This window comes from Vombatus ursinus, unplaced genomic scaffold (assembly GCF_900497805.2).
Source record: "Vombatus ursinus unplaced genomic scaffold, bare-nosed wombat genome assembly UNPS02014812.1, whole genome shotgun sequence".
In the NCBI taxonomy this organism is placed as follows: Eukaryota; Metazoa; Chordata; class Mammalia; order Diprotodontia; family Vombatidae; genus Vombatus; species Vombatus ursinus.
The window spans coordinates 62,772,974-62,788,598 of record NW_020954590.1 but is presented as its reverse complement, the minus strand read 5'-3'; the positions used below and the strand labels follow the sequence as shown (position 1 = coordinate 62,788,598).

Genomic DNA, 15,625 nt, shown 5'->3' with positions numbered 1-15,625 from the left:
GAAAGAAAGAAAGAAAGAAAGAAAGAAAGAAAGAAAGAAAGAAAGAAGAAAGAAAGAAAGAAAGAAAGAAAGAAAGAAAGAAAGAAAGAAAGAGAAAGAAGGAAGGAAGGAAGGAAAGAAAGAAAGAAAGAAAGAAAGAAAGAAAGAAAGAAAGAAAGAAAGAAAGAAAGAAAGAAAGAAAGAAAGAAAGAAAGAAAGAAAGAAAGAAAGAAGGAAAGAAAAATCACATTAGCAGCTGGATTAAAGAAGGGACAAATTTGATAAGACTATTGCAGTTACCCAAGCAAGAAATAAGGACATCGCTGTATTAGTGTAGAGAGGATGTGTATGAGATGTGGTGGGGGTATAAACGGTATTTTGCAATTGGGTGAATATGTGGAGTGAGGGATAAAAGATGACACTGAGGTCCCAAACTTGGGTGAATAAAAATTTGGTAGCATCTCTGAATGAGGAAATTTGGAAAATGTGTGGTTTGAAGGAGAAAGAAAATAAATTCTATTTGAGATGTGACGCCTATCAACTGGGGATGGCTAAATAGTGTTATTAACATGAATGGAATGGAATGCATACAAAGAAGCACAGGAAAATTTAAATGAAAGGATGCAAAATGAAGTAAGCAGCAGGATAACAATATATATGATTACAACAAATGAAAAGAACTGGAATTTTTTTTTTAACTGCAAATGCTACAAAACTATAATGACCAAGCTTGGTCCTAAGGGAGATTATGAAAAAGTATCTCTTGGGACAGCTAGGTGGCACAGTGAATAGAGCTCTGGCCTTGGAGTCAGGAGGACCCGAGTTCAAATCCAACCTCAGACACTTAACACTAGCTATGTGACCTTGGGCAAGTCACTTAACCCTGATCACCTCACAAAAAAAAAAAAAAGCATCTCTCCCTGATTCTTTGCAGAAATGAGGAAAGTATGGCTGTAATACGTGCACAAAATCTAAGTTTTTTTTTTTTTACATGTTGGTTAGATTTTTTTTCTTTTTTTTATGTCATTGCAAAGAAGGGAGGGTTTACTAAGATAGGGCAGCATTAGAAAATGTAAGTGATAAACAAAAGATATCAATAAAATTTTATTTTAAAAAATGTTATAGCCTTGCTGAAAAATCAGTCGAGTCACTGAGCTATATTTGAAGATTTCACTATCTAGGCTTTTTTTTTTTAAAGAATTGGGATGATTTTCTTATTTTTAATACTATGCTAACTTTTCTATTCTCCAAGATTTCCAAAATACACTCAGAAATCAAGTCAGCAAGTTCTTTCAGTACCTTAGGATGTAGTTTATTTTTTCATAGTGACAAATTGAGAGCAATTCAATCCTCTAACAGCATTTTTTCACTTAATGAGTTTTAATACTTGTTTACCATTTTTATTCTATTCTCTCTAATCTAAAAACTACGCTTTGATAGGGAAGAATGAAACAAAGTGAAAATCAATCATTCTGTCAATCAATAAAACTTTACGAAGCATCTACATACAATGTTCCAGACACTATGCTAAATGCTGGGGATACAAAAAGAAGCTCATCAGTCCCTGCCTTCAAGAGGCCTTGCAATCTGCCTTCTTTCCATCCTCTATCATGGTTGCTCACTGACACTGTTGCGAAATGAGAGGTTCAGAGACCTCTCAAGGACTGGAGTATAAGACAGGGTCGTCTGGAATGAAATGGACTCAAACACTCTTTAAGTCAAGGTGGCAAAAATTTATTGTTATGCTATACAGCAGGCAAGGATTCTCAAGGAACCTGCCATGGTAGGCAGAGCTTCTTAGGGAACTTGCAACCTAACAGGAATGATGCTAAAGCTTATAAAGGAAAAGCAGTGGATTATGTCCCAAGTATGCTAATTAGATGATAACATACAACCTTGGTCACAGGTGTCATTCACTACTGGAAACCCAGGAGAGGTTTCCTAAGGGGTGTGTTTGCAGTCTATTAAGTCTGTAACAAGACAGTTTCAGGAGCTGATGTCTATAGCCTGACCTCTGGATTGTATATACTAACTGTGGGTATCAGTACTTTATAGTTCTGCTAGCACAAGACGGTCTTGTTCATACAAAGGAAATTCTACAGAGGTCAGCTTGTTCTTGTAATAGGGTGACAAGAGTTTGCCTCACTGAGACCACTCACAAGTTATTGCCAGAGCTGGAGGGAAACTGTCAGGAATAGTGCCTTGAGGCTAGGGAGAAATGATCTTGGAAGTGGGATCCAAGCACAAGCACCCAAGCACCCCATCAACATGTATTCATAGCCCTTTTATATTCTTCTTGTTTCAAAGTTTTCTATTAATTCTTTTCATCTTCACATCAGTCATTTTTCACCACCCCTCCAGATTGAATTATCCTTTCTGAAACAAAGAAACCTTGTATGACAACTTACACAGTATTTTACCCTGGTAGCTTGCCACCTCTCTGTGGTGGACGAGTCATCTCTTCTAGTCTTCATTGGTTTTTCCATTATTCAGAGTTCAATTTCCTTTTCATAAGATTTTCTCTTAAACTGTATTGTTCTAATTTGCTCTGCATTAGGACAGAAGTCTTCCCACAGTTCTCTGAATTCCTCATTCTTAGTGTACAGTATTCCATTCATTCATATACCAGTTTTTCAGTCATCTCCCAAAAATTGAACATCTATTTTATTTCCAGTTCTTTGCTATCACAGGTTTTCTCTATAAAAATTTTGGTACATGTTGGACGTTAGAAAGTAAACTCTTTGAAAGGAGAAATCATTTTATTCTTTGTAGTTATATTCCCCGAGCCTAGAACAGTAGCTACAAAATAGTAAGCAGTAAATAAATGCTGGTTAATTGACTGGAGGATATATTTTTGTCTGACTTCCTTGGGGTATATGCCCTGTGGTAAGATGGTTTGGTTCAGTCACTTTTCTTGCATATTTCCAAACTGAAACCCTGAATAGTTGGACCACTTAACAGCTCCACAATACATTAGTGTGTTTGTTTTCCCAGTCCCTCCAACATTAATCTTTGCCGATTTGTCTGGAATGAAGTGTAACCTCAATTTTAATTGACTTTTTGTCTATTAGTGATCTGGAGGATGCTTTCATGTAGTCATATGCTAAAAATCCTTTAAAAACTTCATGTCATTTGACTACATTTTCAGGACTGGCCCTTGGTACTACAACTTCGAGACAATTTCCTGTGTATCTTAAGACTTACATCACTGATAATGTGAACACTTTCCCCACTTTATCATTTCTCTATTCTTTAGCTATACACAGTAAAAATTGTCTATTTTTATCTTTTACAATCTCCTCTATCGTTATCACAACTTTCTTAGCCTTATTGGTTCCTTCTGAACTTTAAAGATACACATTTTTCAGACATGACCAACACGCAAATTCAAAGAAAGGATGTGACTTACCCACAACCACGCAGGTAGTAAATAACAGCACTGGGGTTTTAACCCAAGGCCTTTGATTATAAATTTAATGCTATGTCGACTACACCAAGGGACATCTCAATTCTACTCATTTAATTTGAATTTAACATGCACTTAGTATGCACTAGGCATCAGGGTTATAAAACCAAATATGAACACTAAAATTGATTTCTAGTCCTTTTCAAGTGACTTGCTGATCCTAAGAGAAATGGGGTCCTCCATTTTTCTTAAGGAAATGTCATATTCTCATCAATGAAGCCACATTTAAGATCTAAGCAGTTGAGGAAGTGTTTATCTGTTAAGGTCTTTAAACAAAAGCTCAGGCATGAAAGCAAAATAGGTGCCCCCTGAAAGAATCCAGTCAAGGTCCTAAGGCTAGTCTTACAGAAAACTCATTATAATATGTGTGCATATTTCCATGCTTGGTAACAGGGAAAATTACGACCACTTTAAGGCAGTGGCAGGAACATATCAGAAATTCTGCAGATAAGGCCCAAAGATGAGATCAGAGACTGATTTGCATACTGTTTACAACTAAACAGCAGGCCTTAAAGGGCTTCTCCAAAAGAACTCATTAAGGATAGTAATCAACAAATTATTGAGCTTCTAATGTGAGCATCACATTGTATTAGGCAAATACTCTCCTCAAGCCCCAGACATCTTGCTTAAGGATAATTTCTTCATATAAAAGTGGCTAATTGAGAGTGAGTGAGAGAGAGAGAGACAGAGAGAGAGAGAAAGAGAAGGACAGTTGTTTGGGTTTGTTTTTTTAGCTAAATCCAACAGCATGGAAGCATTACAGCTATCAACTTCTTCCCTTAAGGAAAAAAAGAAATTATCTTTCCAACTTCTTTTAAAGAAGGTTATACAAGTTCTGCCATTTTTGTCTCTAGACAAGTTTCAATGAACACTATTAGAATAGAAGGGGGAAAAGTTTTTAATTGAAAAATAAATCAATACATCTCAAATAAAACAGTGTGTTTTACAACATACAAAGTAACTGGTGGAAGAGAATGGTTTCCCTAAGTGGTATGGTGAAATTTAAGCATTTCAAATTTGAGCATGAACCCCCCACCCAAGTTTCATTCTGAACTTGTATTGTAAACCCATTAGCCTTAGTCCTTCCTTAATTCATTAGCAAATGGAAGACATTCTGAAATTATCATTTCTGATTGCTTCAGTCCCTTTATTCCCAGTCTTAGAATTTGTATTCCATACCCTTTGTACCTGAATAAACCTCCGAGGGTAGTAATGTTATTAGCTCTGTATTCTCAAATAGGAACATAAAACATTAACATTGTATTTATGTAAAGTCTTATAGATATAAAAAGAGACAGTCACCTCAAACATTACAGACATTTAACTTAGTCACAAACTAAACAGGCTTCAAAAGGCAATTCTATCAAATGAACTACCAGCCAACTTATACACCATAGCCAGTTGGCCTTTAAAGTTCCCCAAGTCTCAAAATACTATGATATATTTAAATTATTCAACTATTGAACTTATTGCTTCAAACTGGAAAAGAAAATTAGGTCAAAGTTTTTTTTGAAAAGTTTTAATTGTAATTCTAAGGGCATGTAAGCAAAATGATAATGTTCAAGTATGTAGTTAACTTTCACTCTTTGGAATGACAGAACAGAGGCTATGCTCATTTACGTGTATGGCTTCCTATGTGATTATTGCGGACACCCATTGATTAAGTTACTCTTGTTTGACTTAAAAATTTTTTTTTTTTTTTACAAAATACCACTTCCAAAATTAACATCTTTATTAAATCAGTTAAGAAATGTTCACTGTAGAAAAGTTAACATTGAGGGTTTTAACAAAACCAAAATAGACTTTTTTTACACAATATGTATATTAGCAGCAAACTACTTTTGAGGTTTCCATTTTCTGCTGTTTTTAAGATAGCGTAAACAGTATACATTAGCATGGAATGTCAGAGTCCACTCTTTATCCTAATTCTATGATTTAGGCCTTCCAGTGCAAGGTAATTTATGATGCATGTGTAAACACTCCCACCACAAGTGAAAACAAAAAAATGCAAAAGATAATCCTGTCACTACAAAGTCCTGAGACAGACTTTCTGACTTAAGAATTTATTGTCGTTGCTTTAGTCTAACTTTCTTTTGACATAAACCATGAGTGCTCCACATGCATGTAAACTGACCCCCTCCTCCCCGTCTCCCACAAAAAAAGTATTAGCAGCCAACTGGACAACCTGGCATTTGGTTTCTGAGTGGGTTTTTGGAAATGATGGTGACTATACATATTTAACTAATCCAATAAAAACCCTTTGACCTCCATATTGCTTTTCCATTTTTTTTTCATATCTAGCAGATAAACGGTGCATGTATATCACCCGCAAAAGTGCCAAAAAATATATAGCATACACCTTAGCCTTTATGAATAAAAGAAAATTTCTTATATACATAGAAGAGGATATACCTCATTTAAATACCTGTTTATCAGCATGTAATACCACCAATTCAAAAGGAAAAAAAAAACGTTCTATTAAACTCACTTGCTGTCATAACTACTTAGAATCACTACTACTAAAATTCTGGGACCAAGGGTTGCTCAAGTAACTGTTTCTTCAGTGTTAATGGTCAATGACAGTCAAAGATTTTTAACTGTCCCATTTTTAACTGTCTTCCACAGAAATAAAACAAATTTTCCTTTGATAATAGCATATAATTTCTTCCCAATGACAAAAAGGAAGTTACATAGCTATGCAACACTCCACATTTTTAACATAAGGAAACGGAATGGCAACATTCACCTTCCTTTCTTTAAGTATTAATATTACTAAAGAAATCTCACTACTCTTCAAAATACTAAATTCTATAAATACAATTTTAAGATTAATTTTTCAGCTACAAATCACATGAAAAGATGACTTTCCATTTAATTCTCAAAATTTCCATTTTGATAGTAGTAATAACTGGCTCAGATTTATAAGGGTTTAATCCATTTAAAAAAAAATTTGCTACTATTATTTACTGCACAATGAATAAAGTGGGAAAACTGCATCAAATTAAAAATTGAGAAATGAGAAATTCAAGAAAGCTTAACATAGAAAAGAATAAGGTACAACATTTACATCAGCAGACTCCATTTTTCACCATCACCAAAGTTCCTCTCTATGCTTTTTAAGTAATACTATAACCTCCATTTTTCAAGGATGAAAAGACAATGTTTTTAAAAGTCTATCCTTGTTTTACAATAAAAACAAAAGAGTAGACTGAATTCCTTTTTATTAATATACACATCAGGTTACTGAACATGAATTCACGTAGCTTTTCCCTCAAAGATGGCACTTGCAGATAGAAGATGCAGATGACTACAACCTTCAGAAGTTTACTTGATAAGATTCTTCAACAGCAGTTTGATATTGTGTTTCCTCATCTAACTGAAGATTCTAAAGGAAAAAAGAAAAATCGGGGATTAAAATAAGAGAAGTACCATTTAGGGATATTCAACTATTTCAATCCTTTTGTATAAGGATTTTTAATGCTAGTCAAAGCCAGCTAAATAAATTAGTATTTAGCTTTGATGGAAGAGGGCAAATATTATCTTCCACAAATAAAATTATATTTGATTCATTACTCCAGTCTTTATTTTCTATTCTATATCAATGAATTTTAGCCATTATCTTCTACATAAAATTAATATCAAATTGCACCAGTAAAATACCCAATATTTGCAAAACTGAAATTTACATTCTTTAAAAAAAAAGGCATTTTAGCTTTTAAATAATCATTTCTAGTGTAAAAAAAATTATTTAACTCCAATTAAGTTTCTATCACACAGCAACGAGAATATTACTGATGGAGCCTAAATGCAGATCAAAGGATACTTTTTAAATTTTATTTTTCTTGGGCCTTTTTGGTCTGTGTTTTCTTTTGCAACATGGATTATTATGGAAATGTTTTGTTTGCATGACTGCACAAGTCTAAGCTATATCTAACTGCTAGCTGTCTCAGATAGGGAGGGTAGAATATGGAACTCAAAATGTTAAAAAAAAAAATTAAAAATTGTCTTTACATGTAATTTGAAAAATATATAAAAATATAAATGAAATATAAAAATTTTGTATTAAAAAAGAAATAAGAATGTTTATTTTTGAAGCTGGGAAAGTTTGAAATTTTTTTAAACTTTCATAACTAAACAGTAAACAGACTTGGTGATTATAAAATTTCACTGTTATTTCTGCTACTTTTTCAGATAAGTAAAAGTAAATTCTAGTTTTGCCACATGTAGCTTTAAGTGTTTCAGCTATCGGGGTTATGTATACCATTACATTTCTATTATCTGGAAAGATAACATTTGAAATATAATAAAAAGTTAATAATCAGCTAACATTTATTAAGTGCCTATTACGTGCCAAGTACTCAACTAAGCCCTGGGGATACAAAGAAAGGCAAAAAAATAAAGAAAATAAAAACTTGCCCAAGAAGCTTACAGTCTGGAAAAAACTAACCAGGAAGATTTTTAACAAAATTGCTTACTTTGAAGTGCTAACTTATCAGATATCATCTTCAGAATCATACCACCTTGAGAAGACTTGCATTTATATATATGGTAGAACACTTATCTGTTAATCTTTAATTATCTTTATATTATACTAAATACCTGTTTTGTCAAATGGGCAATAATTCAATAGAAAAACAGATGATGGCCTTTAAAAGTTGGTTAACTTTATATATTGAGTATTTATTAAGTACTAGTAATAGCTTTTTATACTTTTAGATAATTGAAAATTTATTTAATAGAAAAGCTGACGGTAGCTTAAAAGGTCATATCTGATAGATTTAGTGACACCTACACAAAGCCATATAAGAGCAATGGCATTTTGAACGGGTTTTTTGTTTTTAAATTTTATTTATTTATTTATTTATTTATTCATTTAGTTTTAGTTTTCGACATTCACTTTCATAAGATTTTGACTTCTTAATTTTCCCCCTCCCTCTCATCCCCAAGACGGCATGTAATCTGATATAGGCTAGACATGTGCAAACATGTAAAACATATTTCCATATTAATCATGTTGTAAAGAAGAATCAGAACCAAAGTGAAAACCCACAAGAAAGAAAAAACATATATTGGGGAAAAAAAAAAAAAAGAATAGTATGCTTCAATCTGCATTCAGACTCTGTAGTTCTTTTTCTGGATGTAGATGGCATTTTCCATCTTTAGTCTTGGAATTGTCATAGATCACCGCATTGCTCAGAAGAGTTAATTCTATCAAAGCTGGTCATTGCACAATGTTGCTGTTACTGTGTACAATATTCTCCTGGTTCTGCTCACATCACTCCGCATCAGTCACATAAGTCTTCCTACGTGTTTCTGAAATCTGCCTGTTCATCATTTCTTATGGAACAATAATATTCCATTGCATTCATATACCACAACTTTTCTTAAAAGACCATGGTGGAGTGAGAAAAGCTCTGATTTTGGAGGTGGAAGTCCAGAGTTCTATTCCTAACTCTATTTACTACCTGTGTGGCTTTGGCAAGTTCTTTCACTTTTCAGTGTCAGCATCTTCATGTACAAAACTGAGAGGCCTAGATAAATAATCTCTAAACTCCCTCCCTTCTAGCTACAATTTTATGATACTATGAATTATTCAATTTTAAATAGCAAATAAATCCTTATTCTTAAGATAATACTAGTTAGCTAGATTCTTTGTGAAAACTATCTTCCATCTTCAAAAAGTCTTCTTCTAGGGACAGCTAGGTGGTGTAGTGTATAGAGCTCCAGCCTTAGAGTCAGGAGGACCCAAGTTCAAATCTGGCCTCAGACACTTGACAGGGTCACTGTGTGACCCTGGGCAAGTCATTTAACCCCAACTGCCTCACCAAACATAAATACATAAATAAAATTAAAAGTCTTCTTCATCTTACCTTGACATCCTTTCAAAATCCTCTATTTCAAGCTCCCATAGTACAGTGGAAAGAGCATCAGTTCAGGGGACTTCAGTTCAAATCACATCTCTTATATTTACTACAACCTATATGACAGCAGACAAGTCAGATCTCCAGACCTTGGTTTGCTCATCTGTAGCTGAAGGGGATGGTCAAGACAACTTCTGAGGTCCTTTCCAAATGTAAGCCTATGGTTCTTTGATCCTTTTGTTGCCCTTCTCTGAATGTCTCCCGCCACTTCACTGCCACTTACACACACTTATCAAACCCCCTGCAATCTGGTTCGTGATCCTCAACCACTCTACTCAAACTATTCTCTCTCTAAGGTTATCAGTAATATAAACTGCTAAAAATCTAATGTCCTTTTCCTCAGTCCTCATTCTTCTTGATCACTTTGCAGCTTCAGTCACTACTATGCTACCTCATCCCTCCTAATTATCATTCTTCACTGACTTCCACAGCATTGACAGAGCTGGTTTTCCTCCTGTCTAGCCACTCTTTAGTTTTATTTGCTGTTTCATCATCCATCCATCTCCCATACATTGTATAAGTATCCACACCAAGGATCTTTTGGGGCCTCTGTTATCCCTCAAATGATATCATCAGCTCTCATGGTTTTAAATCTACATATTCAACCTCTACATCTCTTACAAAAAGAAGTCAAGTCCCACATAGTCAAGTGCCTGCTGGACATTTCCACATGGGTACCTACAATGGCAGCTCAAACTCAACACATATAAAACTAAACTCATCAGCTTTCTCCCTAATTTCACCCCGCCTCAAACATCTACTTCTGTCAAGGACACAACTAACTTCTTAGTCACCAGGTTCAGAACTTTGGAGTCACAGAAATACAAAGAATGAGAAATGACCTTAAAGATCACCTAATTGTCATTATGGAGATGAGGAAAATAAGGCCCAGAAAAGAAAACTGAGATAACACAAGTAGTATAAGTAGAGTCACGAACTTAAGTCTTCACACATCATAATCAGTGCTTTTTAACTTAACCTTGATTCTTCCCTTTCTCCCTCACCCCTATATCCAATCAGTTGTCAAGACCTACCAATTCGCCAGCAAACATCTCTCACATTCATTTTGTGTACATGGTTACTATCTTAATTTAAGAACAGCTTCATCTTTCACCTGGACTAATGTACCAGCTAGTTTGGTCTTTCTGTTCCTAGTCTCTCTCCTCTTTGATCAATTCTTCATAGTTGTGAAAATATTCTGAGGCAGGTCATCATGTCATAACACAGCTCAAAAAAACTTGGTGTTAACAAAATCAACGCAATCAAAATTAGAAGGAAAGCAGAAAGCTGAGGAATTTTTTTTTTTTTACAAAAAGTATCTCAACTCATTTCTCAAGAGAACTGAGTCAAATTTATAAAAATACAAGTCATTTCCCAACTGATATATGGTCAAAGGATACAAACGGGCAATTTTGAGATGAAGAAACCAAAATTGTCTATAGTCATATAAAAATGCTCTAAATCACTATTAAGTAGAGAAACGCAAATTAAAACAACTCAGGCACCATCTCACACCTATCAGATTGGCTAATGTGACAGAAAAGGAAAATGATAAATATTGGAGGGGATGTGGGGAAACTAGGACACTAACGCATGGTTGGTGGAGTTGTGAATTGATCCAACCATTCTGGAGAGCAATTTGGAATTATGACCAAAGGACAATCAAACTGTGCATATTCTTTGATCCAGCAATACCAATAAGGCCTATATCCCAAAAGGATCCAAAAAAGGGTAGGTAAGGGGGTTGGGAGGGGAGGGTGGAGAAAGGAGGAAGGACTCATTTGTACCAAAATCTTATCTTTATAGCAGCTCTTTTTTGTGGTGGCAAAGAACTGGAAACTGAAGGGATGTCCATCAAATGCGGAATGCCTGAACAAGTTATGCTTTATGATTGTGATGGAATACTGTTGTGCTAAAAGAAATGATGACCAGAATACTCTAAGAAAACTTGGAAAGACTTACATGAACAGACGCAGAGTGAAGTGAGCAGAACCAGGAGAACACTGTACACATTAACAGCAACATTTTATGATGATCAACTGTGAATGACTTGGCCATTCTCAGCAATATAATTATCCAAGACAAGTTCTTATGATAAAAAGTACTATCCACCTCCAAGAAAGCACTGATGGCATCCGAATGCAGATCAAAGCATACTGCTTTTCACTTAATTTTTTTTTCCCCGAGTTGGGTTGGGTTTTTTTTTAGTCCCTGTTTTCTTTCACAACATGACTAATAATGGAAATGTTTTGTATGATTGAACATATAATAACCTATATCAAAAACTGCTCGCCATCTCAGGGAGGGTGAAGGGGAGAGAGGGAGGAAGAGCATTTGGAACTCAAAATTTTTAAAAAACAAAACTGTTTTTACATATAATTAAGGAATAAAAAAAACAATTAAAAACAACAACTTTGTGTGGCCCCTTACTGCCTGTAAGGTAAAAGAAAAATTCCTCAGTCTGGAATTTAAGGCTCTCCATAATCTAGCTCACACTTATCTTTCCAGCCATAATTCATACTACTGCACAACCACCATCACCCATACACATACACACTAGTTGTTCCTTGAATTCAACATTTCTTCTACCTTCTCACATTTCTACCACGTCACCGTCTTCTTCCTCCCCCATAATACTATGTACCTTTCTTCAGAGATCAGTTGTCACTTCCCCCATGAAGTCTCCCCCAACCAGTTCTTAATGTTATCCTCAAAGAACCTTGTATTTGTTTGTGTAACATGTTCTAAACCTAATAGTAGATTATAGGCTCCTTGAGGACCAGAGACTGTCTAATTTTAGCTTAATACTCCAAATGTCTCAAACAGTATCTGTTTCTTACTGAATAAATGTTGAGGGTGAATAAAATGCCTGATGAATAGAAATGAATTAATCTTGATTAATCTTATAATCCTTTTAAAAAGGATTATAATTTCCATTTACTATTTATATGAATAAATGAAAACTGCACTGCATTAATTTTTACAGGATTTCAAACTGCAATGGACCTAAATGAAAAATCTTTTTCAAATCAATTTTATAAATAAGAAAACTGAGGTCTAGACAGGGTTCTATGATTTGCTCATGAAGGTAGTTAAATAACAAAGTAAAAATTCAAACCTAAGTCTTCTCACTATAAATCCATTCTTTCCACCACAGTAACATCAAATCGAGATGATTACCACATAGTTCTATTTTTAACCACACCACCCCACAAAATTTTACTGGTTTTTAAAAAGTAGACAAAAATTTGCTATTCTAAAGATCCATTGTACACTTCAAAAGAAATATTGTTTATATCACATACAATTAAAGAATTAATAATCAACTGCTAATCCTTTATAAATTAGCAGAGGTACTAGCTGGACTGTGGCCATTTTGAAGGCTGTTAAATTGAAAAATCTTTTGTATTTAGCAGAATAAATGTCACCTAACTTCTCTAAAAATATTCATTTGTCACATTTTAATTATGGTATCAAATTTTAATTTGGAGAATTATTAATTACTATTAACTGCATAACAAGAGGAGAAAATTTTACTCAAGATATATATCTGCTCTTCTATAATACTTAGACATTTCAGTCCTCACCAAAATTAAAGCCGAGCCTCCTTTAAGAGACATTTGTCTTAGGCATACAGATAAGCTTTTCACTTTAGAAAGTACACTATATATATAGGATTACTAGACTTGAAAAAAGAGTATCTACAGAATTTGTTAATCAATTGCATATTTAAATTCTGAAGGCCAAGATCTTTCTTGATAAAAAAGAGTAATTTTCCACCAATTTATAGACAACTTTTACATCTAACATGATATAATCACCAGCTGTAAAAGTAGGTGAAAGCTAGGGCTATCACTTTCTAGATGAGGTTTATTTTTAAAAGTCAAAATAAGGGCTCCACTACCATCACTGTGTCACAACAGCCTTACTCAAAATACATAATTTACATAGAAAATTAATAGATTCATCTGATTTTCATACTTTTGAAGAAAACACTTACCACAAATTCTCCATAATCAAACTGATGTCTTTGATTTAGATGGCTAACAAAATTTCTAGTAATCTGGCTAGGATCTCCCCATGGAAGAGACACACAAATAGGACACGTCTAAAAGAGAAATATATAATAGAATTAAATCCAATCATGAAAGTGAATACTCACACACTGTTAAGTTAACAAAGATATTGTACTGTCCATTTACCTGACACCTGACTGACAATGCTAAAACAGAGTAATGGTTTTTACATCCAACTTCCATTGGCTCATTTCCCAACCACCCATTTTATACCTTCTACTTTAGTGCAATCAGAATCTGAGTTGAAAAAGATGTCAGGAGTCATCATCTATCCTAACACCTACTTAGAACTGGAACCACTTCTTTTATAACATCCCCACGAAAAGAATTATCCTACAGTAGATCACCTCCAGTGAATAGCACTAACCAATAAATCAAACAATGAATCAATCAACAAGTATTTATTAAGTCCCTACTACATGCCATGCACAATACTGAATCATTTACTGTTTATGTGCCAGGGATGTAAGTTGAGGAAAAAAATGTTTTTAAAGGAATAATCCCTACTCACAAGAAGTTTATATTCTAACGGGGGAGATTTGTACATATCAAAATATAGAGTGTCCCAAAAGTTTCAAGCTACTAAAGCTTGAAACTGCATTAAGACTTTTGGCACACTCTGTATATAACTTATCATTAAGAAATACATGGCAAGATTTGGCAACTAATTGGATTTGTGGGTTGAGGAAGGTTGAGGAGGTCAAGATAATGCCAAGGTCACAAACTCAGGAAACTAGCATTTAGCACAGTGCCTGATACATAGGCCCTTAATAAGTTGCTTATTTCCTTCCTTCTTACTAGAAAAATGACAGTGATTTTGACAGAAATAATAACTATTATTTACACAGCTCTTTAAGGTCTGTAAAGAGCTTTAAATATACTAACTCGTGATCTACATGACAATCTAGGGACAGGCTATTATTATCCCCATTTTACAATGAGGAAACTTAGGCAGACCAAAGTGACTTGCCCAGGGTCGTAACAGCTAGTGTCTAAGGTTAGATTTGAACTCAGGTCTTCCTGATTCCAGGTTCAGTATTCCATCCATCACGCAACATAGCTACAAAGAAAATGGCAAGCCTCAGGGATGTGTTAGCCAAAATCCAGAGCGTTTCCATGTCAAAGTAAGAAAACTGCACGCCACCAGAAATAAAAAGTAGCAAAGAACCACAGTCAGGCTATCCCACAAGACCTAGCAGCATCTACTATAAACAAAAGGCATTCTTGGAATAAAATATAGCAAGAAGCAAAATAGATAGACTTACTTAATTATAACCACAAAAAATATGTCCCACAAAGCTGAATTCTTAAACGAAAAAAAAAAAAAAAAGGGAAGATAGACCTTTAAGGGAACACATAACTTTCAAGAATTCCGAATTAAAAAGTAAGAGCTAAATAGAAAATTTGAACCTAGAAAGAAATGTATTTGAACAACTGGAAGGAGATACAGAATGATTAAATGCTAACATTCTAATACAGAGAGGAAAACAAATGTCCTTTCAGAATATTAGTATCTTCAAAGGGCACTGAGGGAGTTAAATAAGACAATGAGAAAATCTGTGGGTGGACTAGCTCTATGCTGTTAAGTTTTAAGAAGAGGAAAAAAGGGGAAGATTAAAAATGATACATTAGTGTAAGAAGGAGGAAGAAGTGGGTGGAACCTAGTATTTCTCATAAAGGGAGTGGGAAAGAAGAATATGCAAACACAGAAAAAATGAGAGGGGTAACCTCACTCTTATCTAAATTTGATAAGCTGAATACACACACAGAGAATCTGATGAAGAAAAGCAACAAACTCAAAAAGAAAATAGGCAAAGCCCTTTAGAAGGGTAAATAGGATAATACTGGGGAAGGAATAACTTTAAGCTAAACAAACTTCAGCTTGAGAGTAGATATTGAAGAGGGAATTAAAAAGGAAAAAAAAATTTGCAAGAACCAGTAATCAAGGTCTAGGCAAAAGGAAGAGAAGGACAATCACATAGACGAAAATTGCTTCAGTTATAAATTATTGTTAATCAAACTCCTCTTTTCCACCCCTTTTTAAAATTTTTATAATTTTTTCCAATCACATATAAAAACAATTTTTAACATTAGTTGGCTTTTATTTTGAGTTCTAAATTGAATTTTCTCCCTCCCCTCCATTCTCTCTAAGAAGCAACTTGACATAGATTATACAGGTGCAG

At 34.3% G+C, this 15,625-nt stretch overlaps 1 protein-coding gene across 4 annotated transcripts in view; it reads right to left on the bottom strand.

Moving 5' to 3' along the window:
* Positions 1-4,325: 4,325 nt before the first annotated feature.
* LOC114054075 (E3 ubiquitin-protein ligase RNF138) overlaps positions 4,326-15,625 on the bottom strand; it is a 48,021-nt gene continuing 36,721 nt past the window's right edge. For 2 of the 4 annotated variants that reach the window (XM_027877167.1, XM_027877169.1), the window contains 2 exons: positions 13,367-13,474; positions 4,326-6,830 (listed from right to left, as the gene is read on the bottom strand). In XM_027877167.1, coding sequence (XP_027732968.1) covers positions 6,762-6,830; positions 13,367-13,474 — 177 coding nt within the window. In that variant the 3' untranslated portion in view covers positions 4,326-6,761. Of the gene's footprint in view, positions 6,831-9,314; positions 9,423-13,366; positions 13,475-15,625 lie in introns of those variants that run through there. The other 2 variants (XM_027877168.1, XM_027877170.1) reach the window with 2 other exon arrangements.